The sequence below is a fragment of the Vipera berus genome, assembly GCF_964194415.1.
Source record: "Vipera berus genome assembly, chromosome: 14".
Classification (NCBI taxonomy): domain Eukaryota; kingdom Metazoa; phylum Chordata; class Lepidosauria; order Squamata; family Viperidae; genus Vipera; species Vipera berus.
This window is the reverse complement of record NC_138217.1, coordinates 5,277,206-5,303,395: the sequence shown is the minus strand read 5'-3', so window position 1 is coordinate 5,303,395 and position 26,190 is coordinate 5,277,206. Positions and strand designations below refer to the sequence as shown.

At 44.4% G+C, this 26,190-nt stretch overlaps 1 protein-coding gene across 3 annotated transcripts in view; it reads right to left on the bottom strand.

Annotated features, from left to right (window-relative positions):
* Window positions 1–1,291: 1,291 nt before the first annotated feature.
* GLT1D1 (glycosyltransferase 1 domain containing 1) overlaps window positions 1,292–26,190 on the bottom strand; it is a 34,673-nt gene continuing 9,774 nt past the window's right edge. For 2 of the 3 annotated variants that reach the window (XM_081339142.1, XM_081339143.1), the window contains 7 exons: window positions 25,656–25,712; window positions 20,731–20,826; window positions 18,374–18,423; window positions 16,110–16,153; window positions 11,858–11,978; window positions 5,866–5,964; window positions 1,292–3,811 (listed from right to left, as the gene is read on the bottom strand). In XM_081339142.1, coding sequence (XP_081195268.1) covers window positions 3,641–3,811; window positions 5,866–5,964; window positions 11,858–11,978; window positions 16,110–16,153; window positions 18,374–18,423; window positions 20,731–20,826; window positions 25,656–25,712 — 638 coding nt within the window. In that variant the 3' untranslated portion in view covers window positions 1,292–3,640. The remainder of the gene's footprint in view (window positions 3,812–5,865; window positions 5,965–11,857; window positions 11,979–16,109; window positions 16,154–18,373; window positions 18,424–20,730; window positions 20,827–25,655; window positions 25,713–26,190) is intronic. The other variant, XM_081339144.1, reaches the window with a different exon arrangement.

Sequence of the window (26,190 nt, the reverse complement as noted above, 5' to 3'; positions counted from 1 at the left end):
TGAATCACCACAGTTGTTAAGTCAGTCACCCGGTTGTTAAGTGAATCTGACTTCCCCATCGACTTTGCTTGTCCAACTGTTGCAAAAGGGGATCACATGATCCCTGGATGCTGTGGCCGTCGTAAGTATGAATCAATTGTCTGAATTTCGATCACGTGACCATGGGGAGGCGGCAACGGTTGTTAAGTGTGAAAAATGATCCCGAGTCTCTTTGTTCAGTGATGTCGTAACTTTGAACACTCACTAAATGAATTGTTGTAAATCGAGGACTACCTGTAACAGAGCTGGAAGACCTTGGAGGTCTTCTAGTCTAACCCCCCCCCCCCGTGCTCAAGCAGACAAGAGACTGTCCAGTCTGTTCTTAACCTCCAGTGATGGAGCGCCCACAACCTCCTGTGGCAAGCTATTCCACTGGTTAATTGCCCTCAGCGTTAGGAAGTTTCTCCTTAATTCCAGGTTGCTTCTCTCCTTGATGAGTTTCCATTCGTTGTTTTTTTTGTTTTTGTCTTGCCTTCTGGTGCTTTGGAGAAGAAGCTGACCCCTTCATCTTTGTGGCAACCTCTCAAATACTGGAATACTGCTATCATGTCCCGTCTGGTCCTTCTTTCCTCCAGAATGGCCATACCCAAATCCTGCAACCTTTCTTCATATGCTTTAATCTCCAGGCCTTTAATCATCTTAGTTCAGGGGTGTCAAACTCAATTTCATTGAGGGCCGCATCAGCATTGCGGTTGCCCTCAGGGGGCCGGGTGGGTGTGGCCTGGGTGGGCGTGGCCTACTGGGTGGGCGTGGCTAGAGTGCGTATGGCCTACTGGGTGGGTGTGGCCAGCTCTACATCGTTCGCATCAAGGGTGCCCATGGGGGGGGCCCGGGCAAGAGTGGGACAGATCTGAGGGTCTCTGGCAGGAGGAGGGTCTCTGGGCCAGGGCCAAGGCAGTGGGGGCCGTTCCCTCACTGTTTCCAGGATGGCTTCGCAGGCCGCATGAAACCACTTCGCGAGCCGGATCCGGGCCCCGGGTCTTGTGTTTGACATGTCTGTCTTAGTTGCTCTTCTCTGCACTTTTCCCCAAAGTCTCAATATCTCTCGTTGTTTACTTTGATGAGTTTCCACCCGTTGCTTCTTGTCCTGCCTTCAGGCGCTTTGGAGAACAGCTTGACACCCCCCCCCTCTTCTTTGTGGCAGCCCCACAAATATTGGAAGACTGCTATCACGTCACCCCTAATCCTTCTTTTCGTTAGCCTATTCTATAACGAATATTTCAACACACAAGGCCAAGATCAGTGGGGTTTATTGAAGCAACATAAAAAACAACAGAAAGGTTTTGCTTGTAAGTGTAAAAACAAACAAAACAACACACACACACACCCGCCAGCATTACCGTGAATGAAAAATGAATCACGCTTCTGCTAAGATTTATGGGCCGAAAGGTCTTCCTTTAATTGCTTTTTTGGGATGGCGGGGGGGGGGTGAGAGACGAATCTTATGAACGCGTATCGAACAGCGGTAATGATTAAGGGGTTTTAGAATTTGGGAATAATACACCAAAGAAATCGCTCTACGTAACCCAATACAAATGAATTTCCAGAAAGCTGGTTGCATTTTGAGCTATCTACTGTTCCCCAGAAATGTATAAATAAATAAAATCAGTCGGGCTAAAGATGATCTCCGCTCAACAGATGTGTTGAGTTGTCTTCGCCTCCCCTGCCCCTCCTCGGCCCGCGTTCTCAGTGTGTTACCAGCAGGAGATCATCAAAAGACTGTCTCTAATACGTAGCCTTTATCTAGTTTTGCTTTCAAGACGGAAACGTCTTTTTTATTGGTTATTTTGGACCAATAGAGCCCAATTCATTTATTACCCACCGCAGGGAATGGGGTTTGCGTGTGCGGGCACATGTGTGTGTAAAACTACCGCTGCAACTGCAGCTGACAAGAAGAGGAAATTAAAAATTTTTTCATCCCCCTTCTTTGTACTGAGACAAGCAAAAAAAAAAACCCGTTTAAAGTTGTAATTTTTCTTTCTTTCCATCTGGAAACAGCTGCAGATTTAAAACAGGCTGACTAGGTTTAAATTTGAGTTCTGCCCTTCTAGAGATGTGTGAAATTAACGAGCTGTAAATCCATCGCAGCAAAGAGTCGAATAATTTTGTTGGGGGTTGATGCTTAATTCACTTTTTCTAGATAGGGGTTCATAGAATGCTCTAGATTTCCATAATTGAGTATCTGGATATTGTTCTGTACCAGCCTGCTACCGGCCCTGCAGAAAAGGCAGGGACAACCCCTTTACAAACGGCAAGAGGCTGGAATTAAGCCTGCCAAATTTATTAAGATAAAACAGAGCAAAACAAGACACCAACCATGAAACAGGAGCTATGAAACAGGAACTAATCAAGCGGTTGCCTTCAGCAAACCAGCCCTCCCACGCATTCCCCTTTTAAACAGTTCAGGGCGTGGCTTCTCTCTGCCTCCTTCCGAGGTGCCCCATTGCCTTCCTCTGTTTACTCCTGATTGACTGCCTCCTGCGTCGGGCGTTCTTGAACAGGGCCAGCTGTGGGTCATCTTCATCCACGCTGTCAGGCTCACACAGCTGGGTCTCCGTCGTGACCAGGTGGGAGGGGCCTGGCTGAGGGCTCTCATCAGCAAGCTCTTCAACCCCCTCAGCAAGCTCTTCAACACCCCCCTCCTCCTCCTCAGAGTCGTCCGACCCAACTGCCGAACCCACAGGCTGACCCTGAATCACAACAGATATCTATATACAGATGCTGGTGAAATTACCCCCAAACAATGCAGATATTCACTATTTGTTACTGTAACCTCAACTATCCACTATCATTCAGACAGATTATTTAATGCACTATATGCATACGGTTTTTTTTAAAATAAATGAATCTTTATTTACATTTCGTGTTAAAAACACACCATACACCAACAAAGACAAAAAAACCCACATTTACAATATACAAAAAACGAAGAAATCAAAAAATTGAAAAACATTTCAAAAATTTCACATTATATCTACTTCTAAACTAGCAATTATATTCCACTCATTATGTATGCATACGGTTTTGATGCACACAATTTTATTAAGAATTTTTAGATTAAGAGAAAAAGGAAAAGAAAGAAAGATTAAAGAAATATCAAAGAACTAAAACGCAAAGAGTGAAAGAAAATATATAGAAATAACTTCTGATTTTCTTTACTACATCATTTATAAGAAAAATTATAAATTTACCCCTTGCTCTGCAGGCTACACCATAACTATTTTTCCTATAATCTATTCTTTCTAATCATCCAAGCCATAAATCATAAGTTCAATTTCTGATGCTTCATGTAAAAAATCTATAAAGTGTTTCCACTCAACAATAAACATTGGATTGATTGTATCTTTAGGATTTTTTTTCAACTTGGAGTTCTATAATGTGTTTGAGGTCAGTTCCCATAGTCCTTTGGTAATGACTGGTAGGGGATTATGGGAACAGAGGTCCCATGCTTCTGGAGGCTGCCAGGCTGTAAAAGTCTACTACAGGCCTTTTGACTCTCAAGGAGAACAAAATCTACAAAATCACAACAGTAATAACTTTAATGAAAACGAATCCGATGATTAAGATGACAAAAACCTGGTTGACCATGGCGGTTGGTAACTCATGGTTGTTTGATACAAGAACCTTCATGAAGCCTCAAAACAAGGTTCTGATAGACCTTTCTTTCTTTCTCCCATGAATGATGCTTCAGGACATATTCATGTGCCTTTCTTATAATCTCTCTGTGCAAAAGTGGGTCCTTAATCAAAGTTTTGGCCAGTTGGACAAATTCCTGGAAAGGAAGAGCATGCAGTGGGCCATTATTAGTAGTGTTCTGTGGTGGTGCTTCTCAAAAGATCCTAAGAAAGCTTTCTGCCTTGCTTTCAAGGTACACCAGGTTAGGAAGCAGATGCCCGACTCCTACCAGAAGATTTCCCGACAAGGTTTTCCAAAACCCAAAATAACAGTTAAGCGTGTAGGATCCTTGATATTCTCTGAGCTTAGTGCTTTTCTTGAATGATCCAACTGGGTAACGTCACCAGGTAACATCACGAGTAATGTTCCCTAGTTGGGTAATGAAATGTTGGCAAGAAAACAACCAAGATCAGAAAGCACCAAGGACCTCACAGTCCTCCTCCTCTTCCTCTCCCTCCCCTTGTCCTCCGCCTCTTCTAATCCGTAAACCCCACTCCTTTCTAGCATTCATGATGTACCCATGTTGGTTACATTGGTGGTGTTATTGCTTCCATTTCTTCTGACTGATGAAAGAATGGAGGAAAAGAAGCAAAGAGACTAAAGTGTCTGTCTGTCTCTGTCTCTCTCTTTGTGTGTGTGATTGTGTGTGTGTGTGTGTGTGTGTTAAAAGAGAATACTTAGCTGTTAATAGTGGATCTTGGCAGGAGCGGACATTGATCATACTTGCGCTGCCTAAAATCCTCAGCGGTTCTTGAATCTCACCACCATCTTACCCAACACCAACTGTGATCATAAGACAGATCAGGAAGAACACAACTCCCAGGACAATTTGTAATTTTTTTTTAAAAAAAAAATAAACATAATTAAAAACATAATAATAATAATGTTCTGGTTCAAGAAAAACCTGCTGTAACTCACAACAAAAAGATTCATTCCTGAAGACTGCAGGAGACAACTGACTCTGGGGAGGAACATGTTAAGCCCATTATGTATTTTGAGAAGGGGTTGGTTACATCAAAGACTAATGAAAATGGAACATCTAACTTCCTGACTATAGTTAAACAGCATTCATCATGCTTAAAAAAATAGGCTTAAGGAGAAAATGTATTTTCCACTTTGTGGTTTTATTTAATCTGGGTCTGCAGTTTTATTCTTTAAAAGCATAGCATTATTGCACGTACCTGATTATTGATGGGGAACAGAAATCTAATTTATGGGATCAACAGGATTAATTCCCCTGTAATTTCTCCCTTTTCCTGGACCCTTCTTTCTGAGTTTAATAACATACTCTGGTTAATTAGGAAATGGGGTGAACCTCCAAGTTAGCATACATACAGAGGACCTAAAATCTCAGTGCTTAGGCACTTTCGCAGCTGTGACCCGGGTGCCACAAACGGTTCACAAGCTTAACACAAATAAGATCAAGGTTTTCATTATGGTAGTGGGGCTATAAATTATCTGGGAGGTGACACATCCTGCAGGCTATCCATGGGGGAGGAGAGGCAGAATTAGGTCTCAACTGAAAGCTTAACCCCCAAGTTGGCTTCAGCACCACAAGTCATAGACAGCTCCGAATATGAAATTATTTCATTCTCCTATCTAGCAACATTCAGGAGATGATAGATAGATAGATAGATAGATAGATAGATAGATAGATAGATAGATAGATAGATAGATAGATAGATAGATAGATAGACACAGACAGACAGACAGATAGATAGATGATAGATAGATAGATGAGCTAGCTAACTAGCTATAGATGATAGATATAGATAGATGAGCTAGCTAGCTATAGATATAAATAGATGAGATAGCTAACTAGCTATAGATATATAGATGAGTTATCTAGCTAGCTATAGATAAATGAGATAGCTAACTAGATAGATAGATATAGATATAGATAGATTAGATAGATACATGAGATAGCTAACTAGCTATAGATGATAGAAATAGATGAGCTAGCTAAGCTATAGATAGAGCTAGCTAGCTAGCTATAGACGGATAAATATAGATAGATTAGATAGCTAACTAGCGATAGATAGATAGATAGATAGATAGATAGATAGATAGATAGATAGATAGATAGATAGATAGAGAAAGACAGACAGACAGGTCTACATAGGATGCAACATATTTTAACTTAATTATTACCTGAGGGGTCGAATATAACAATCCAGTTGTTTGATGTACAATTATGGCAGCATTTCCTGGAATATTCCTTGCCAGCACAGGAACATTTAAATCCATTGCCTGTTACACGGAAAAGAAAGGGCTCACATTTGCTGCAACTGAGACCTTGTAGAGAACTCTGATGTGAGTTAAATTAGTAACACAGTTGTTAAGTGAATCTGGCTTTCCCATTGACTTTGCTTGTCAGAAGGTTGCAAAAACGTGATCACATGACCCCGGAACACTGCCAATGTCATAAATATGAGCCAGTTGCCAAACATTTGAATTTTGATCACTTGCGGCAGCTGTAGGTCATAAGTGTGAAAAACGGTCATAGGTCAGCACTTCATTCAGTCTAGTTGTAAGTCAAGGACTATAATAAGAGAGTGGAGCTGAAATTATCAGCTCTTTTTGGGAGAGAGATCCTTTTTTGCAGAAAAGAGGTAAAAGGTAAAGGTAAGGTAAAGGTTCCCCCGCACATGAGTGCTAGTCGTTTCCGACTCTAGGGGCCGGTGCTCATCTCCGTTTCAAATCCGAAGAGCCAGCGCTTGTCCAAGGACATCTCCGTGGTCATGTGGCCGGCATGACTAGACGCCAAAGGCGCACGGAACGCTGTTACCTTCCCACCGTAGTGGTTCCTATTTTTCTACTTGCATTTTTACGTGCTTTCGAACTGCTAGGTTGGCAGAAGCTGGGACGGGTAACAGGTGCTCACTCTGTTACGCGGCACTCGGGATTCGACCCGCCAAACTGCCAACCTCCTGATCGACAAAAACTCAGTGTCCTAACCCACTGAGCCACCGCGTCCCTTAGAAAAGAGGTACCTTAATAAAAAAAGATTAACTCATCTGTGGAACTTTTGTTTTATACATGCACACCCACACCCTGCTACAACATCAGCAGAAACAATGGTGGCAGATGGTGAAGGCAGGAGGCAAACGCTTGGCTTTGTACCAACCAAGCCTACCTGAATGGATTATGCAGTATGCAATTACTGCCCTCAATATCTGGGCCTTTTAAGGCAGTTCTTCTTTCCCTGAGCAAGGTAACTGTGCGATTAAAAATACCTGCCATTTGGATGAACTAGAATGTGACAGCTGACAAAAGCCAACTATTAGAGGAAGCCAGTTGATTTTTGTGGTTATTTTTCTCCCCTTTGTTCCTTGACCTCTTGGACCCAATATTAAACCCCAGGGCCAAATTATAAGGACCAAACCTTCTATCCGTAACATTATCTGATGTGGTGGAATGAAGTCTGGATTCCCAGGAGGGAGGGGCTGCCTCGTAGCGGACCAAGAGACAGCAAATTTTGGATCGCTTGGTTGGGAGGAAGCTTGTTAAGAGGGCTCCTGCCTAGAAGTTCTCTGAGCATATCTTTAGTGATGGAAATAGTTGCTTCAGACTGGCAAGATTCTGTCTGAAGGTGAGGAACATAAAGGAAACTTGCTCAGAAGTAACTCTTATGTGTTTCTTGGTTCTTGGGTCCTGTTCACCACAATGCGAAGTCACGCCTGCCAGTTCTTTAGCTGGTGGTGCCTTTCCTACACACCAGGTTCTTCCCAAGAATCTAAGATGCCATTATTATTATTATTATTATTATTATTATTATTATTATTATTATTATTATTATTATTATTATCAGAATTATTATCAGAATTATTATCAGAATTGGAGCCTTGGTGGCGCAGTGGGCTAATGCCTCCTTAAGTAACACCAGCTGCCTGCAATTAGTGCAGGTTCGGGTCCCACCAGGCTCAAGGTTGACTCAGCCTTCCATCCTTCCGAGGTAGGTAAAATGAGGACCCAGATTGTTGGGGGCAACAAGCTGACTCTGTAAACTGCTTAAGAGAGGGCTGTAAAGCACTGTGAAGCGGTGTATAAATCTAAGTGCTATTGCTATCTATCATCTATGTATATCATTCATCTATCATCTATATCTATCTGTCTGTCTGTCTGTCTGTCTGTCTGTCTATCTATCTATCTATCTATCTATCTATCTATCTATCTATCTATCTATCTATCTATCTATCTATCTATCTTGGTGGAGCAGTGGGTTAATGCCTCCTTAAGTAACACCAGCTGCCTGCAATGAGTGCAGGTTCGAGTCCCACCAGGCTCAAGGTTGACTCAGCCTTCCATCCTTCCGAGGTAGGTAAAATGAGGACCCAGATTGTTGGGGGCAATTAAGCTGACTTTGTAATAATGCCGCTTGGGGTGTGTGTGTGTGTGTGTGAAAGCCCTAATAAGCAGGCATATACATAGAACGAAGGCTACTGCTAAGCTTGTAAGCCGCCCTGAGTCTTCGGGATATAAATGGGATTTTAAAAAAAATTATTATCAGAATTACTTTCTTCTTAGCTCATTGTTCAAACTTTCTGTCCAACTGGCTTTAGACATCTGCTTTCTCTAGAAGTTGGACAAATACAAAAATGCTGTATTCTTTCTTACCTCTTCTTTTTAATCAAAAGGGTTTAAAGCAGCACTTATTTATTTTTCCTCATCCAGACCCCCTTGGGCTACAGCTCCATTTACACCCTTCCAGGCCAAACTGCAGCCTTGGTTAATGAAATGGGCATTTGACAGATGGCATTTCTGCCTGTTGGCCATTTTAAGATAGGAGAACCAGGTCTAATTAAAACAGCCCCCGCCTTCAACGAGTTGCTTTCTTTGGTCTTTCTGAGGAGATGTGGCTGCTTTATTGTCCAAGTCGGCCAGATTGTCTAAGAGAAACTGGGCAAAAATTAAACGTTAAAAATGAAGGCGGACCAATTTTTTTTTAAAAAAAAAAAATAAATCCAGCAACTCTGCTTGATGAACTTTAGAAGAAAGGAAATTTCTCCCTCCCTGCTAACGATTTGGGCAATTGACATTTACAGACGTTCTAGGAGCTGTGATGCTAATGCACTTCTCCGATGGGTGGACAGGATCTAAAAATTGGGAGTGTCGGTCTTTTCCTAAATCGTGGAAGCTGAAGAGTTGGTCCTTTCCGAATTTTGCGGTCTGCAGCCACAGAGAAGCAGGCTGTTTCATCTTCACGTCACCCCTTAATCTCACCATATGATAAAAAAAGATGACTCTGGAAAGAGTGCAGAGAAGAGCACCAAAGATGATTAGGGGACTAAAACATGAAGAACGGTTACAGGAACTGGGCATGGCTAGTCTAGTGAAGAGAAGGACCATGATAGCAGTCTTCCAATATTGGGGGGGCTGCCACAAAGAAGAGAGGGACAACTCAGCCTTCCATCCTTCCGAGGTAGGTAAAATGAGGACCCAGACTGTTGGGGGCAATAAGCTGACTTTGTAATAATGCCGCTTGGGGTGTGTGTGAAAGCAGGCATATACATAGAATGAAGGCTATTGCTAAGCACATTTGATTTGTGCTTAGATTGTAAGCCGCCCTGAGTCTTCGGAGAAGGGCGGGATATAAATGGGATTAAAATAAAAAAACAAACTCATTTTCCAAAGCACCAGAGGGCAGGACAAGAAACAAACGGATGGAAACTAATCAAGGAGAGAAGCAAGCTAGAACTAAGGAGGAATTTCTTAATAGTGAGAACAATTAACCAGTAGAACGGCTTGCTTCCAGAAGTTGTGTGTGCTCCAACACTGGAGGTTTTTTAAAAAGAGACTGGACAGCCTTTTATCTGGAATGGCATAGGTTCTCCTGCTTGAGCACGGGTTGGACTAGAAGACCTCCAAGGTCCCTTTTCAACTCTCTTCTTCTGTTGTTGTTTTTTTCTTTCGGAGAACCGTGCCTGGATCTCCCAAGAAAGGAAACATAAAGCAGAAACGTTAACTAGCTGAAATCCACCTCGGCTGCTACAACATCTAGAATTCAAACTTTACAACTTCAGGCTATCCAGCAACGAATGGGCTAAATCGAAAGGCTTTGGAGCACCAACAGAAGGAGTTTGGGGGGAACGGAATTGCATTTCAAAGCCGGCTTCCATCGTTTCGTTTTGTTTTCAGCTGCAATTTTACACAGGAGGATCTTGAGGCTGCCCAATGTGGTCTCAATTATTTCCTTTTCCAAACTGCACCTTCACGCCTCGGGGTCTTGTTTAAAGCAGGGAGTTGAGCCTCAAAGGGGTTTTTGACATTGTCCAAGCCTTCCTGAGTTTGATTTCCAGCTTCTCTGGTAGGAAACCCAAAGGGATTTTTTTTTCCTGACCTTTTTGAAGATCACGAAAAGGAAGTGGGAACCTATGCTCTTTTTTTGTTGTTGTTGTTACTCGTATTCTTCTGCTCGCTTTTTACAAACTTTTCTCCTGGCACCCCAGCTTTGAGGTGTTCACTCTGGAGTGAGCTATTTAGCCGTTTCATATAATCTGGGGGAGGACGAGACCAATAAATCAGCAGTGGATTGGCTTCTCCTGCTTGTAATTGCCAGACTAAATCAGAACTGACTTTTAATAATAGGGTTGATTTAAACACTACACGGTGGGCTTCATTCAAGGGGGCTTTATTAGACAGCGGAATTTTCACTTATGTTTTCCCCTCCGCAGTCTCTCTCTTTCTCCTGATCTCTTTCTCTCTCTCCCTCCCTCTCTCTCTTTCTCTGTCTTTCTTTCTCTCTTTCTGTCTCTCTCCCTCTCTGTCTTTCTCTTTCTCTCTTTCTCTGTCTCTCTCCCTGTCTCTTTCTCTGTCTTTCTCTTTCTTTCTGTCTCTCCCTCTCTCTTTCTCTCTCTCTCTCCCGATCTTTCTCTCCCTCCCTCTCTCTCTGTGTCTTTCTCTCTCTCTCCCTCCCTCTGTCTTTCTCTCTCTCTGTCTCTCTCTTTCTCTGTGTCTCTCTCTCTCTGTCTGTCTCTCTTTCTCTGTCTCTCTCTCCCTCTCTCTCTCCCGATCTCTTTCTCTCTCTCCCTCCCTCTCTCTGTCTCTCTTTCTTTGTGTCTTTCTCTCTCTCTCTCTGTCTCTCTCTTTCTGTCTTTCTCTCTCTCTCCCTCCCTCTCTCTCTCTTTCTGTGTCTCTCTCTCTCCCTCCCTCTCTCTGTCTCTTTCTTTGTCTTTCTCTCTCTGTCTCTCTCTTTCTCTCTCTCCCTCTCTCTCTCTTTCTTTGTGTCTCTCTCTCTCTCTCTCTGTCTCTCTCTTTCTTTGTGTCTTTCTCTCTCTCTCTCTCTTTCTCTGTGTCTTTCTCTCTCTCTCTCTTTCTCTCTCCCCTCCCTTCCTCTGGGTGAATGTGTGTTTGTCTTCTGAATCTCCATGAGGGTCCAAGTCAGCAACAGATCAAACAGGGGTGTGCAAATGCCTCAGCATCATTAGTCAATTTCATAGAACAGTTCAAACAGCTTTGTCTGTTTGACCAAAAAAAAAAGCTTGGCCTGTTTGAAGAGCAGTGAAGGTGATAAGTTGTCTGGAGGCTAAACAATCAATGTTTGAAAGGAACAGGGTAGTCTAAGAGAGATAAGACTTAGGGGGTTACATAATAGCATTCTTCCAATATTTGAGGGGTTCTAACAGGTTGGCCTCTTCTCCAAAGCGCCTGAAGGCAGGACAAGAAGCAACGGATGGAAAGTTATCAAGGAGAGAAGCCACCTAGAACTAAGGAGAAATTTCCTGGCGGTGAGAACAATCAGACCATGGAACAACTTGCCACCAGAAGTTGTGGGTTCTCCAACACTGGAAGTTTTTAAGAAGAGACTGGGCAGTTACTGAAATGGCATAGGGTCTCCTGCTTGAGCAGGGGGTTGGACTAGAAGACCTCTGAGGTCCCTTCCAACTCAGTTACTGTTACTCAGTGGAACTGCTTGTCGCTAGAAGTTGTAGGTTTTTAAGAAGAGACCGGACAGACACTTGTCTGAAATGGGATAGGGTCTCCTGCTTGGACTAGATGACCTCCAAGGTCCCGTCCCACCCTATTATTCTATGTTCTACGTCTTTTTAAGAGTTGAGGAACATCAACAGAAGCAGGGCAGAGGTTTCCAAGAGGAATGCCCAACACAGTTCCCTCCCCCCCCTGGAAGTAAGGAAGGAATTACCTCTAAAATTGCAGCTGACATCCCTTCAGATACAGAACTGTTAACAATGGCAAAAGAGTTTTTCATAACCGCGTGAAGATCTTCCTGGTGGATTGCTGGTAATAAGTGGACCCCAGCTGCCCTAGGGAGTAAATTCAGCTTGTTAATCCTCTCCCAATGGATGGCCGGTAGGGGCCGTCCTCCCCTTACTATCACAATTGGGACCAGATGTTTCCTTGCTAAGCAGGAGGTCATTAAGTGAGCCGTGCTTCAATTTACGACCCTTTTTTCCCGACAGCATCAAGAAAATCAGGCACATCTGGCTTTTCCCCATTCGCTTGGCTTGCTGGAAGGCTGCAAATGGTGGTCAATGGGATGCTAGGAGGCTGCAACTGTCGTATGTACATGCCAGTGGCCAAGCTTCCGGATTTTAGTCATGTGGTCATGGGAAATATTGCAATGTCCCAAGTGCGAAGACCAGTCCTGCCTGTCGTGACTTCAAATGGTTGTTAAAGGAATGGTCTTAAGTTGAGGACTACCTGTAACTTCCAGCCTCTGCCCATTGGCCAGGATAACTAGGACTGAAGAGAGATGGGGTTCCATCAGATTGTTCCCTGTGTTCCCTGCTCTCAGATCCTCTCCCATTGGCAACAGAGAGGATTGTGCAGTTTCTAAAGCTCTCGCCTTGTTCTGGGAGCAAGTGAAATTAATTCAATTCTTGTTCGGTCTTTCATTCTTTTCTTTCTTTCTTTCTCTTTCCTTCCTTCCTTCCTTCCTTCCTTGGTAATCAATCCACTAAAGAAGACTTTGTCAGGCTGGCTTTTCTTTTTCTTTCTTTCTTTCCTCTTTCCTTCCTTCCTTCTGTGATCAATCCACTAAAGACTTTGTCAGGCTGACCTTTCTTGCTTGCTTTTCTTTCTCTCTTTCTTTCTTTTTCTTTCTTTCTTTCTTCCTTCCCTCCCTCCCTCCCTCCCTCCTTCCCTTGGTGATCAATCCACTAAAGACTTTGTCAGGCTGACCTTTCTTGCTTGCTTTTCTTTCTCTCTTTCTTTCTTTTTCTTTCTTTCTTTCTTCCTTCCCTCCCTCCCTCCCTCCCTCCTTCCCTTGGTGATCAATCCACTAAAGACTTTGTCAGGCTGGCTTTTCTTTTTCTTTCTTTCTTTCTTTCTTTCTTTCTTTCTTCTTTCTTTCTTTCTTTCTTTCTTTCTTTCCTTCCTTCCTTCCTTCCTTCCTTGGTGATCAATCCACTAAAGACTTTATCAGGCTGGCTTTTCTTTCTTTTTCTCCTTCCTTCCTTCCTTCCTTCCTTCCTTCCTTCCTTCCTTCCTTCCTTCCTTCCTTCCTTCCTTCCTTCCTTCCTTCCTTGTTGATCAATCCACTAAAGACTTTGTCAGGCTGACCTTTCTTGCTTGCTTTTCTTTCTCTCTTTCTTTCTTTTTCTTTCTTTCTTTCTTCCTTCCCTCCCTCCCTCCCTCCCTCCTTCCCTTGGTGATCAATCCACTAAAGACTTTGTCAGGCTGACCTTTCTTGCTTGCTTTTCTTTCTCTCTTTCTTTCTTTTTCTTTCTTTCTTTCTTCCTTCCCTCCCTCCCTCCCTCCCTCCTTCCCTTGGTGATCAATCCACTAAAGACTTTGTCAGGCTGGCTTTTCTTTTTCTTTCTTTCTTTCTTTCTTTCTTTCTTTCTTTCTTTCTTCTTTCTTTCTTTCTTTCTTTCCTTCCTTCCTTCCTTCCTTCCTTGGTGATCAATCCACTAAAGACTTTATCAGGCTGGCTTTTCTTTCTTTTTCTCCTTCCTTCCTTCCTTCCTTCCTTCCTTCCTTCCTTCCTTCCTTCCTTCCTTCCTTCCTTCCTTCCTTCCTTGTTGATCAATCCACTAAAGACTTTGTCAGGCTGGCTTTTCTTTCTCTTTCTTTTTTTTCTTTCTTTTTCTTTCTCTCTTTCTCTCTCTTTCTTCTTTTTCTCTTCATCTACATTAGTTTCCACTGCGTTTTATCCTCTTTTAAAAAAGGAAAGGAATTCCATAAGATTGATTGATGATATTCCATAACTGTCTGTAGGAAGTCCCTGCCAAGGAGCAATTCGTTCAGGTAGGCCAGCTCAGCAAACAGTCATCAATAATCAGCATCTTGTTTCGGGGGAGAATTGCCAATTCTTCCATGATTTTAAGCTTTGTGTAAATGATTTTTTTTTAAAAAAAAATGGGGTGTTGTTTTTTTTTGGAATGTCCAACCTAACTTTCCCGAAGCTGTTCAACTTTAAAAAAAAACAAAAAACCCAAGTCCTGCACTTCTTAATTTCTAAATGCTTGTCTTTAGAAGAGGTCAACTGTGATTTCATTCATTTTAATTATTTATCCACCCATTTTTTTAAGCTGTCTCCTGGAGAGAATCTAGCGGGCATGTTGTGAAGCGTGACATGGAATTTAGACTGTTTCCCCTGAGGCTGGGCCGCAAATGTCAAGAGCTGAAGCGCGGATCCAACCTATTTCAACAAGGTCAGCTTAGTCGGGATGCGATTGCTCTCTCTCGCGCGGGGAAAGCAAGAATCAAGGGGACTTAAAGAGTAAACTGGTCTTCTGCGAATGGCGCCTTACCTAGCTTTCCAGATACATTGCAACGCAATTCCCAGTAGCTGGAGGAAGAGGGAATATTAAATTTTAATTATTCTTCTCTGCCCAAGTACGTAAGAGTTTAAGCGCTGCTATTTCTGATTCTGCCTTCTTCGTAACCTCAAATTCAAATCGATGGGAGATTCTTGAGCGGACTAAATCTGAAACTGTGACGCTCTCCGTTCTCCCCCGGCATCGAAAGGGATTTCCTTAGAGGATGAGCAAGCCGAGCAGACATGGGATCCCAGGATGTGACTCCGTGTGCAGGAGAAGACATGTCCCCCTTCACAGGCATTTCTTCAGGCCTGGAGAGTTTCGAGGGCTCCAGAGCTGGAAAGGTTGATCGTATCTAACGGGCGTGAGATACCACAAGGCCTCTCCCTCAAACTCCAAGCACCTGGGCAGCCAAAGTATTCTTGGCTTGCTCCAAATTTCAGTGAAAACTGAAATCACCGTTAAGTCCCCCAGAATCACTTTGAACAGTGTGATTGGTGTCAAAGGAAGGAAGGAAGGAGAGGGAGGGAGAGAGAGGGAGGAGGGAGGAAGGAAGGGAGGGAGAGCAGGGAGGGAGGAAAAGAGGGAGGAAGGAAGGAGAGAGGGAGGGAAGGAAGGAGGGAAGAGAGGGAGAAAGGAAGGGCAAGAGGGAGAGAGGGAGGAAGAGAAGGAGAGGAGAGGAGGGAGAGGAAGGAAGGAAGGAAGGAAGGAAGGAAGGAAGGAAGGAAGGAAGGAAGGAAGGAAGGAAGGAGAGGGAGAGGAAGGAGAGCAGGGAGGGAGGAAAAGAGGAAGGAAGGAGAGAGGGAGGGAAGGAAGGAAGGAGGGAAGAGAGGGAAAAAGGAAGGGCAAGAGGGAGAGAGGGAGGAAGAGAAGGAGAGGAGAGGAGGGAGAGGAAGGAAGGAAGGAAGGAAGGAAGGAAGGAAGGAAGGAAGGAAGGAGAGGGAGAGGAAGGAGAGCAGGGAGGGAGGAAAAGAGGAAGGAAGGAGAGAGGGAGGGAAGGAAGGAGGGAAGAGAGGGAAAAAGGAAGGGCAAGAGGGAGAGAGGGAGGAAGAGAAGGAGAGGAGGGAGAGGAAAGAAGGAAGGAGAGGGAGGGAGGGGGTGGGAAGGAAAGGAGGAGGGAGGAAAAGGAAGGAAGAAGAGAGGGAGGGAAGGAGGGTGAGAAGAGAGGGAGAGGGAGAAGAAGAGGAGGAGGAGGGAGAGGAGAGAGGAAAGAGGAGGAAAGGAAGGAAGGAAGGAAGGAAGGAAAAGAAAGAAAGAAAGAAAGAAAGAAAGAAAGAAAGAAAGAAAGAAAGAAAGAAAGAAAGAAAGAGAAGGAAGGAAGGAAGGAAGGAGGGAGGGCGGGAGGGAGGAAGGAAGGAAGGAAGAAAGAAAGAAAGAAAGAAAGAAAGAAAGAAAGAAAGAAAGAAAGAAAGAAAGAAAAAGAAAGAGGAAGGGAGGCAAGGAAGGAAGGAAGGAAGGAAGGAAGGAAGGAAGGAAGGAAGGAAGGAAGGAAGGAAGGAAGGAAGGATCGTAGCATGAAGATTCCTGAGGCCCTCAACATTGCACTTCCCAACCTCTGGAGGAGAGTAGATTAGAGAAGGTTGGTGTAGGAAATTCAGGAAAATAAAGCGAGCTTTCCTTAGGGAGAAACCCCCCCCCAATAATCTCCTTATCAATACTAGAGCAACCTACCTCTTCACCTTCTCCTCGACTTCTTTTGCAAAGGTTGGATCAGCCTACAGCAGGGGGGGAGAAAGGAAAAAAAAAGAGGGGAACCCAGAATTGATGGCATGCCAGGAAAACGCGCTCCAGATGGTGAAAATAAAATCAAGAGTCAGAAGAACTTGCTTGCTCAGGGCGAGGCTGCCAAAATCAAGCCTGTCAAAACCAAACATCTACCATGCCAACAACATTCTCCTGTCAGAGTAATCGGTGTCTGATGCTCTAATTGGAGGACTAAAACTTTGCTCTTTTATTCATGGTTTTTCTCCAAAACTTCCTCCTCCTTCCCACCAACCGACCTGTCCCCTGACAAGCAGGACTGTGCTGAGCAGGCTTTTTTTCTCCGTTCTCAGAACGGAGTTGTTATTGTTGTTGTTGTTGTTGTTGTTGTTGTTGTTGTTGTTATTATTATTATTATTATTATTATTATTATTATTATTATTGGGACTTATATGCTGCCCTATCTCCCGAAGGGTGGCTAACAACAGTAACATACAATAAATACAGAAGTTAAGATAAAAATTAAAATTAAAGGCCTCTGTACAATAAATTAAAATTAAAATTAAAATAAATTAAAAGTTAGAGTTAAAAATTAAAAATATAATTAAAATGCCTGTCAGTCCAGGTCAGCCTGGTGGAAAAAGGAGAGTTTTGAGGCCGCGGCGAAAGGATTGGAGATTTTGGGCCATCCGAAGCTCAAGGGGGAGCTGGTTCCACAGGGCTGGCGCTCCCACAGAGAAGGCCCTCCCCCTGGGGGTCGCAAGCCGACATTGTCTAGCCGACGGTACCCTGAGGAGGCCTTCTCTGTGTGAGTGTACTGGGCGATGGGAATTCGTTCCCGGCAGCAGATGATCCTGCAAGTATCCCGGTCCTAAGCCATGTTCCGGCACCATTTTTGGATGGAACCTTGTAGAATAGGCAAGGCGGGTTGTATGACATGTGTGAGTTCCGGCACCTTTTTCTTATACAAAAAAAGCGCTGGTGCTGAGAAAGAGAGAGGATTTGAGGGGGGGGGGTGTGGGGGGTTTGTTTCCGGATGCCTAACATCCTGGCAAATCCTTCTGGCAGTTTCAACCACTCATTTGGGAGGAAACTGACGCAAATAAAAATTGACAAGCTGGACTGCCTGAAGTCTCGACTTAAGCAGGGAGGCATCGGAAGCCAGGAAAAGGGAAAAGACACATTTGGATGATGTACCTTTTACACAATCTCCCCTTCCACACCAGTTCGCTTTCAAATCTTGCAATGAACCGGAATGGAAAGATACAATTAACGGGGAGGGGGGGGGAAATACGCTTCGTAGCCAAGCTGGAAGCGGGAGGAAAAAAGTTCAACGTGGAAATAAAAGTGACCAGGTGATAAAACAGGAAGCGTATCCTACTTGTGGCATCTTAAGAGAGGCAATCTGGTCTAGTGGTTAAAGTGCCAGCCGAGAAACCAGGAGACTGGGAATTCTAGTCCTACCTTAGTCATGAAAGCCAACTGGGGCCCAGTCACCAGGAGATTGGGAATTCTAGTCCTACATTAGGCATGAAAGCCAACTAGGGCCAATCATCAGGAGACTGGGAATTCTAGTCCTACCTTAGGCATGAAAGCCAACTGGGGCCAGTCACCAGGAGACTGGGAATTATAGTCCTACCTTAGGCATGAAAGCCAACTGGGGCCAGTTACCAGGAGACTGGGAATTCTAGTCCAACCTTAGGCATGAAAGCCAACTGCGGCCCAGTCACCAGGAGATTGGGAATTCTAGTCCTACATTAGGCATGAAAGCCAACTGGGGCCAGTCACCAGGAGACTGGGAATTCTAGTCCTACCTTAGGCATGAAAGCCAACTGAGGCCAGTCACCAGGAGACTGGGAATTCTAGTCCTACCTTAGGCATGAAAGCCAACTGGGGCCAGTCACCAGGAGACTGGGAATTCTAGTCCTACCTTAGGCATGAAAGCCAACTGGAGCCAGTCACCAGGAGACTGGGAATTCTAGTCCTACCTTAGGCATGAAAGCTAACTGGGGCCAGTCACCAGGAGACTGGGAATTCTAGTCCTTGTGACCTTGGCCTTATTTTGTAAAAATAATAAAGGTGGGTACAACTAACTAAATAAATAACATGGGGGAAAAAATCTTACGGACAGACTTGGCTCTCTGGAAAAAGCTTAATGCTGGGAAAGGTAGAAAGAAAGAGAAGGAGAGGACAAGCAGGAACATGGGGGATGGAATTCCTTAGAGAGAACTTACAGCAGGTCCAACAATGATCAGGTGTACCCTGGAGTCTTCCTGGTACCACTCTATCAATTGAACAGGAGAGAAATCTGGTTAGACTAAACTTAATCTAAAGCATGATAACATTGACTAACGATAACTGATGGCAGATGGGCCTTGATGGTGCGGGATGAAGCAGCTTCAAGTTGTTATTTTAGTCCAGCTGAGGTGAGAAGATACGGCAGATGCCTACAGAAACCTTGGACCCAAATGGTTGAGGATTATGTGGCTGAAAAGGAACCTTTTTGAATATTGCAACCAGCTGTTGGCATCTCTTAGCTTCTCTTAGCACCTGAAGTCTGAGTAATTCCTTAACTAAATCTCCATGACCAACTGGTTACGATCTATACCTCCTTTGACTAGTAAACTGTTTACTACACCATCTAAGTATGAAGGGCCTCGTTTCCTGGCTACGTTGACACCTATAATGACTTTTTTTTTCTCGGCTGCCCTATATACTGTATTTAATTTTGTACTCTACTGTAACTCTTTTTAATTGTTTCAGGAATGTTTGGTGCCCGGAGTCATTTGCTTAAAATGAATAAATGAATGGATGAACCTGGAGAATTCAGAGTTGTCTGATGAGCAGATGGACCGTTCAACCAATGAAATTAATTTTAATTGAATGTGATCAATTAAAGAGATAGGTCAATGATGATTGTTGGTGCACAATCACCTCCTTCCACCCAATGATCAGATGTTCAATCTGTCTCATCTAAAATCATTTACTGACCAAGAGTCCTGTGCATTCTCAGTCCTCAAAGAAAAGTGGTTCCATTTATTTATTTTTATTGATCAATTTAAGTTTATTTTGCTGCCCATCTCACCAATACCAGAGACTCTGAGAGGCTCTTAGGGTTATGGCCCCATCGGAACCCGGTGCAGTGGAAGAAGAGGAGTTGGAACTTGGACCATCTGACAGGGATGGCACACTTCCCTTGACCTGTTTGGAGAGTCCAGGGACTGAGGATGATGCTGTCCCAGGGCCCTCAGGTGCTGGGGGAGGTGGTCGACCAGATGGAGAACTGCCTGCCTTCACAGACACAGGGGAGGATCGGCTGCTGACCAGCAGTGGTGCTGATAGGCAGCCGATCCCCTCTGATGAGGAACAGCTGCCTCCTCCACTGATCCAAGGACACGGAGAGTGGAGCATAGGCAAGCTCACAGAAGGGCTGCAAGGAGATTTGTCTTCTGTCCCAGCCTACGTGAGTCCTTGTTAACTCACAAGGACCAACCTCTCTTTCAACAAGCAGGCTGGAAATGCAGGGAAAACAAACCCCTTTTAATATTATTTACAGACCTGCAAAATGTCCCCGAAGTAAAGGCAAATGAAACACGATTCAAACAGAGAAATTGTTCACAGGCAAGGCAATCAGAACATGATCCCATGAAACTTGAGTCCTCTGCAAACGGTTGCCTTCAGCAACCAGCACCGCCCACACCTTCCCTTTTTATTATGCAGCCCCAAGGCGTGGCTTCTCAATGCTTTCTCTGCCCTTGGAGTTGCCCCATTGCCTCTCTCTGTCCTGCTCTGGTTGCCTGTCGGCATTTGCGAGCATCTATGATATCTTCCAGATGTGAGTCCTCAGAGTCTGACTCAGCTTCCCAGCACAGCTGGATCTCAGCCTGAGCACGAGTGGAAGGGCCAGGCTCTGCATCAGATTGTAAATCCTGGAACTCATCAGAACCTTCCTCCGACTCTGATGGCTCTCCAGGCCCCTCCTCCTCTGATTCCCCGGACTCAGCTGCCGGGTCCACTGGCTGGCACGGAATCACAACAGATTGCCCCATCCCTCCTCATAAGGAACACCTGGAGGGGATCAACTTAAGTAGAAGCCATGGGGAGTTAGGTATTTGCCAGGAATAATTGTTTGCTTTGGCTTACACTCCTCCCGGCTTTAACTCGTTTGCAAGATGGCTCTTCGCCTTTTGCCTTGGACCTTCCCTTGCCTTGTGGACTGCGTTTGGCTTTGCTTTGTTGAGCCTTTGGAACGGCTTCTGGTCTTGGACCTTTTCTTTGCCCCAAGGACTGCCCTGGTCCAGTTGCCTCCTGAAAAACCACCTTTGGGACACCTGGGTCATAACAATTCATAGCACGCGGGGCTATAAAAAAAGCAAAGTCTAGAATTTGCCTCCCCAAATGTTCTTATGAACCACAAAATTTTTTAGAAAATCCAAACTCTGGTCAGATGGACACAACAGCTGTATAAATCACATTCCAGGTCCCCTGCCTCCTCCAATTATGCCTCCCAGTCATTCAAAAAGATGTCCAATTGGGGGGGGTGTCATCCATGCCAAATGTATTGTAAGAGGTTGGATGGGAAAATTTTGACCTGAAAAAACATCCAGTAGATAAAGAGGATCTTTAACTCTCCTTAGTCCACAGATCAGCAGGAAGATGTATAGATTCTGGTCGTCCTGGACAATCCCTGTAGACAAAGCAGGATGGAAAATTCTTAAGTTTCAAAGGATCAGAACTTCTCGGGAAATTAAGAAGGTCAAGGACCCACCAAGTCAACAAACCAACCATCTGTACTTTGGCAGTTGTTGATTCCAACACAACACCTTCACTCTTATTAGGAGCCATGGTGGCGCAGTGGTTAGAATGCAGTACTGCAGGCTAATTCTGCTGACTGCCGGCTGTCGGCAGTTCGATCCTGACCGGCTCAAGGTTGACTCAGCCTTCCATACTTCCAAGGTCGGTAAAATGAGGACCCAGATTGTTGGGGGCAACAGGCTGACTCTGTAAACTGCTTAGAGAGGGCTGTAAAGCACAGTGAAGCGGCATATAAGTGTTAAGTGCCATTGCTGCTGCTGTGGCTCGCTCCTTCCTTCCTTCCTTCCTTCCTTCCTTCCTTCCTTCCTTCCTTCCTTCCTTCCTTCCCAGTGGTTAGAATGCAGGATTGCAGGCTAATTCTGCCGACTGCCAGCAGTTCAATCCTGACTGCCTCAAGGTTGACTCAGCCTTCCATCCTTCCGAGGTTGGTAAAATGAGGACCCAGATTGTTAGGGGACAAGAGGCTGACTCTGTAAACCACTGTGAAGTGGTATATATGTCTAAGTGCTAAGTGTTATTAATCAATCTACTGAAACTCATTTTTTCATACTATTTTTCTTTCTCTCTCTTTCCATTGCTTTTCAAAACCATATATGGCTAGAAGCCAAGAGCTGGAAGGGACCTTGGAGGTCTCCCAATGCCCCTGTTCAAGGCAGTAGCCCTTATTATCATCCATATCCTGGAGAAATGGTCCATTTTGGAAAGTAAACCAGAGGACCACTCAAGGCGGCTTGGAGAGATCAAGAGAAGCCAAGAAATTTAGCCACTTTTCCCGAGGAAGCAAAAGTATTAAAAAAAAGGTTAGAATGAGGTTGGTGCCTCTTCAAGACTGGAACGAGGGGAAGAGAATTGGATTTTAACGGCTCAGTACAGAAACGGAATTTTCTTTTAGCCTCTCTCCTAAGGAACGATGGTGGCATCAACAAGGGCAGATTGGCCAGCTCAGATTAACCTGCCTCAAAGTCTAATTTTTCACCAGAATTTCTGCTCTACAGGTAGCTCTTGACTTACAACGGGTCCCTTAGCAACCATTTGCAAGTTACAACCTGCCTGAAAAAGAGGATTTATGAGCAGCAGTGGGATTCAAATAGGTGAACAACCGGTTCTCTGCATGGATGCCACTTCCGGAAGTCCATTCTGGGCTTGGGCAACAAAAAATTAGCTACCGGTTCCGCCGAAGTGGTGCGAACCGGCTGAATCCCACCACCGTTTACGACCCAGATTTGAAGTTCCAGCAGTTACTTCCCCCCCCCAGTCACGTGACCACTCCTCAGGTGCTCAGCAACACAACCACACTCACAACTCTTGGATGTTTCCCACGATCGCGTGACTGAATTTTACAACGGTTTTGCCCAAACCCGTCGGTTACTTCGTTTTCGCCAAAGCCGCTCCTGTACCGATCAGTAGGTTCGCACTTACAACCGCTGTGCACACTTAATGTCCACAAGATTTGCACTTACGGCTGCAGCGTTTGCTTTACGACCATTGCGTTCACTTAAACGACCGCCACACACACACACACACAAAATTGTAAAATCAGGTCGATGGTGCGTTAGGACCGTTAAAACTATTTACGACAGTAATCAGCGGGGCTCACTGTGATTGTAACTTTTAGGACTGTAGGTTTCTGACCTGGCAGAAATGGCAAAGATCTCGGCTTATTTGAAAGATCATTCGCAAGAACGCTATATTATGGAGTGGAAAAAATGGATTGAATATATCCAGAAGAAATATGGGACTAAAAAGTTTCATTTAGCATTTGAATAAGTCTTCCTTTCTATTTTCTTTTTCCCCCCTATATGAAATATTAGTATTGTTTGTAGTTATCTTATATGAGCTAGAGAGTGATAGATTTAAGAATTTATTGTTGGTAGCATATGGATGTTTATGATTGTTCTTTGTTTTTATACCCTGTACTTAGCTCTGGGAAGTGGGGGGGGGGAAGCGGGGGGAGGGGTAGGGAGGGATAGGTAGGGGAGGGGGAGGGGGGGATTGTTAAAGATAAAATGTATTTTAAAACTTTTCAATTAAAAAAAACTTTTAGGACTGTAGAACATCCCAAGGTTGGCCCCATCGCTGGCAGATTCCAGCAGCTTTATTAATGTCTCCATCCACAGTATGGATACCACAAATAATTCAGGTTTTTTTCCCCCAAACAGAACTGAATTGGCAACCATCATCTCTATTTTTATGGTCTCCCTGAGGTGACCTTTTAAAAAAGCAAAAAAAGAAAAACGTTTCGGTCGCCGTTTCCCGCACTTCATTTAAAAAATAAAAAATAAAAAAATCTCCGCAATCTCTTTTCAAGATTGGCGTAAAACACGGGGGCTTGATCAGTAACCTAAACCAGCTCCACCAAGGCCATCTCTGTTTATTTCTCCTAAATATCACCGGGGGGGGGGGGGGCAGAGTCCCAAGCCTCGCAATATTGCTTTTCGGAAATTAGAAACCCAATCCGGAGATTTATTTTTATTTTTATTTTGCTTTTTTTTTTTGCTCTGCTTTTCTGTAGAATTTGCAACCGCCTCATTAAGCTTCAGTCAGAGCCAGCCAGAAAGCACCAGACGACAGAAGGCGAGCAAGAGAAAACGTGAAAGGAAAAAAAAAAGGGGAAAAAAAAAATAGCGGTCCAAATAGCTCAATTACAAAACAGAAGGTGAAAAGGGAAGGAAGGGAGGGAGGAAAAAAAAAAAAACACAACCCCGAGATTCATAATCAAAATATCCTTAGTGCTCCATAAAGCACGGAGCTATTCTGCTTGATTTAGCAAAAAAAAATCAAAATTACCCTTAATGCAATTTTAATATTCCGCTGAGGTTTAAACCATTTCCAATTTTAACCTACGCTAATCTTCGGCTTCTCTAAAGGTAAGTTGTTACTTGTATTCCCGGCGGCAAAAAGATGTCTTTTTTTTTAAAAAAAAAATGAGGAATTCTTTGCAGCGTGCTGACCTTTTCTTATTTTCCTTTCTCGTCCTTCACAAACGCTCCTAGCAACAGAGCCTTTGGTTACTCGCAAGATGCGTTCAAAGCCGCCCCCGCCCCTCGAAAATATTCTCTGCAAATACGGCCGCTCCTCGGCTTACGACTGCAACTTGTTTCTGTTGCGAAGCGAGACCTTTGTTAAGTGAGTCTTGCCCCATTTTACGACCTGCCTCACCAGAGTCGTTAAGTGAATCGCTGCAGCAGTTAACTTAGTTGGTTACGTTGCCCGGCTTCCCCCTTGACTTTGCCCAATCGGAAGGTCGCAAAAGTGTTCCCGGGAGACCGCAACAGTCGTTAAGTACAAGTCAGTTGCCAAGCATCGGGATTTTGATCATGTGACCGGGGGGGGCGGTAGAGGCTGCCATGGTTGTAACTGGACAAAAGGCCACCAGTCATTTTTTCCAGTGGCCGTGGTAACATCGGACGGTCGCTAAACGGAGAGTTATAAGTCAAGAACTCCCTGTACAACACAGACAGGCAAACATGGGGATCAATTCGAAACTTTATACCCCTTTCCCCACCCCACCCCGAAACAAAACGGCCAAATTCAACCCAGCCTGGGATCCTCTTCCCGCCTTTCCGACATTTTGCATTCTGCAAAAATGCAAATCCCGATTCTCGAGCATCCTTCAGACCGTGCTTTTAGCGCTTTTCCTGTCTTCTGAAAGGATCCACCATCCGGTTTTGACAAACCAGGAAATTGCCAGGATTGGCGGAGGGAAGGCTGAGCTGGTGCCCCATGCGCGGGGCACGCGATGGACATGTTTAATTATCTACTTGTCACCGGTGCTCAGCTTGAAGGAGAAGTTTTCTAGCTTCCCCGGTCCTTGGACTGTGCGGACTGACAGCTCGAGGCGCGATTCGGAGGTCAAAGCCGCAAGGCACAACGGCAGGTGTGTGATTCCAAGATGACCGTGCATTATATCTGTCACCCCGTTTTGCAGAATCTCCGGAGGGAGAACCTTAATTCTTTCTCTACCAGGAAACAATCCCTTTTCCCTGCTTGGCAGAGAAAGAGGATTCTGCGCTTGGGTTCCATTCCCCCAGATTTCTTTCAGCAAAAGGGCAAAGGGATGGGCCCCGCCCGCCCAGGAGGAATTCTGCTTACTGGGATAAATAGTATTTAGGAGGTACCAGGATGGTTTCCTAAGAGTTTTTCCTTCGCTTTCCTTTCCCGCTCCTTTCTTTTCCTTTCTCCTTTATTTCTTTTCCTTCTCTTTTCCCATCCATTTACCACCTTCCCTTCTCTCCCCTCCACTCCTTCTACCTTTCCTTTCCTTCCCCCCTCCTCCCTTTCTTCCCTTCGCCCCCTCCCATCTTCCTTTCCTTCCCTTTCCCCATTTATTGTCTTCCCCATCCATTTGCCTCCTTTCCTTTCCTCTTTCCTCTCCTTTCGCTTCCCTTCCCCATTCATGTTTCCCCCATCCATTTACCTCCTTTCCCTTCCCTTCCCCATTCATGTTTTCCCCATCCATTTACCTCTTCCTTTCCTCTCCTTTCCCTTCCCTTCCCCATTCATGTTTTCCCCATCCATTTACCTCCTTTCCTTTCCCTTTCTTTCCTCTCCTTTCCCTCTTCTCTTCCCTTCCCTTCCCTCCTCTTCCCTCCTCCCCTCCCCTCCCCTCCCCTCCCAGGTCTCCAAAGAGAAAGACATTTGTGTTCAAGAAAGGCTTTTGCTAAAAATTCTGGAACCCTTCATGCTTGTATGCATTTTTACCTGCCCTCTGCAGAAATTCGGTCCAATTATGCTGCCTGTTCGGAAGGCTCACGATCCCTAGAAATGAAAGTAAATTAGGGGTCCTGCATTCAGCTGCCCCCAAAAAAGCAACTCAGGGCAAGGTTTTCAGCAGGTTGTTTTCATTTTTGCATATCGCTTTTTTAAAAAAATTGAAACATTTAAACTAGAAGATAAAAATGAAACTAACAGAAAGTAAAGAGGAAAAAAGAATAAGGGGGAGAAAAAATCAAACGAGTGCGTAAAACCTTTAAGCAAGAAAATGAAAACCAAGAAAAGCTTAATATAAGAAAAAAGGAAAGAAATCAAAGAAAAAGCCAAAAAAAAATGCAAGAAAAAAAAACCAGAAAAGAAAAAAGATATTAAAAAGTGGCTTCTAGTATTCTTCACAGCTGTTAACAGTAGAGCTTTTATTTTAACCTCTCTGCAAAGTTACCTTATATTACTCTTCTGATCCATCCTACCTAATCCTCAAAACCGCAGGCCGCGTTCATTTTCTTCTTGTTTTTACACAAAA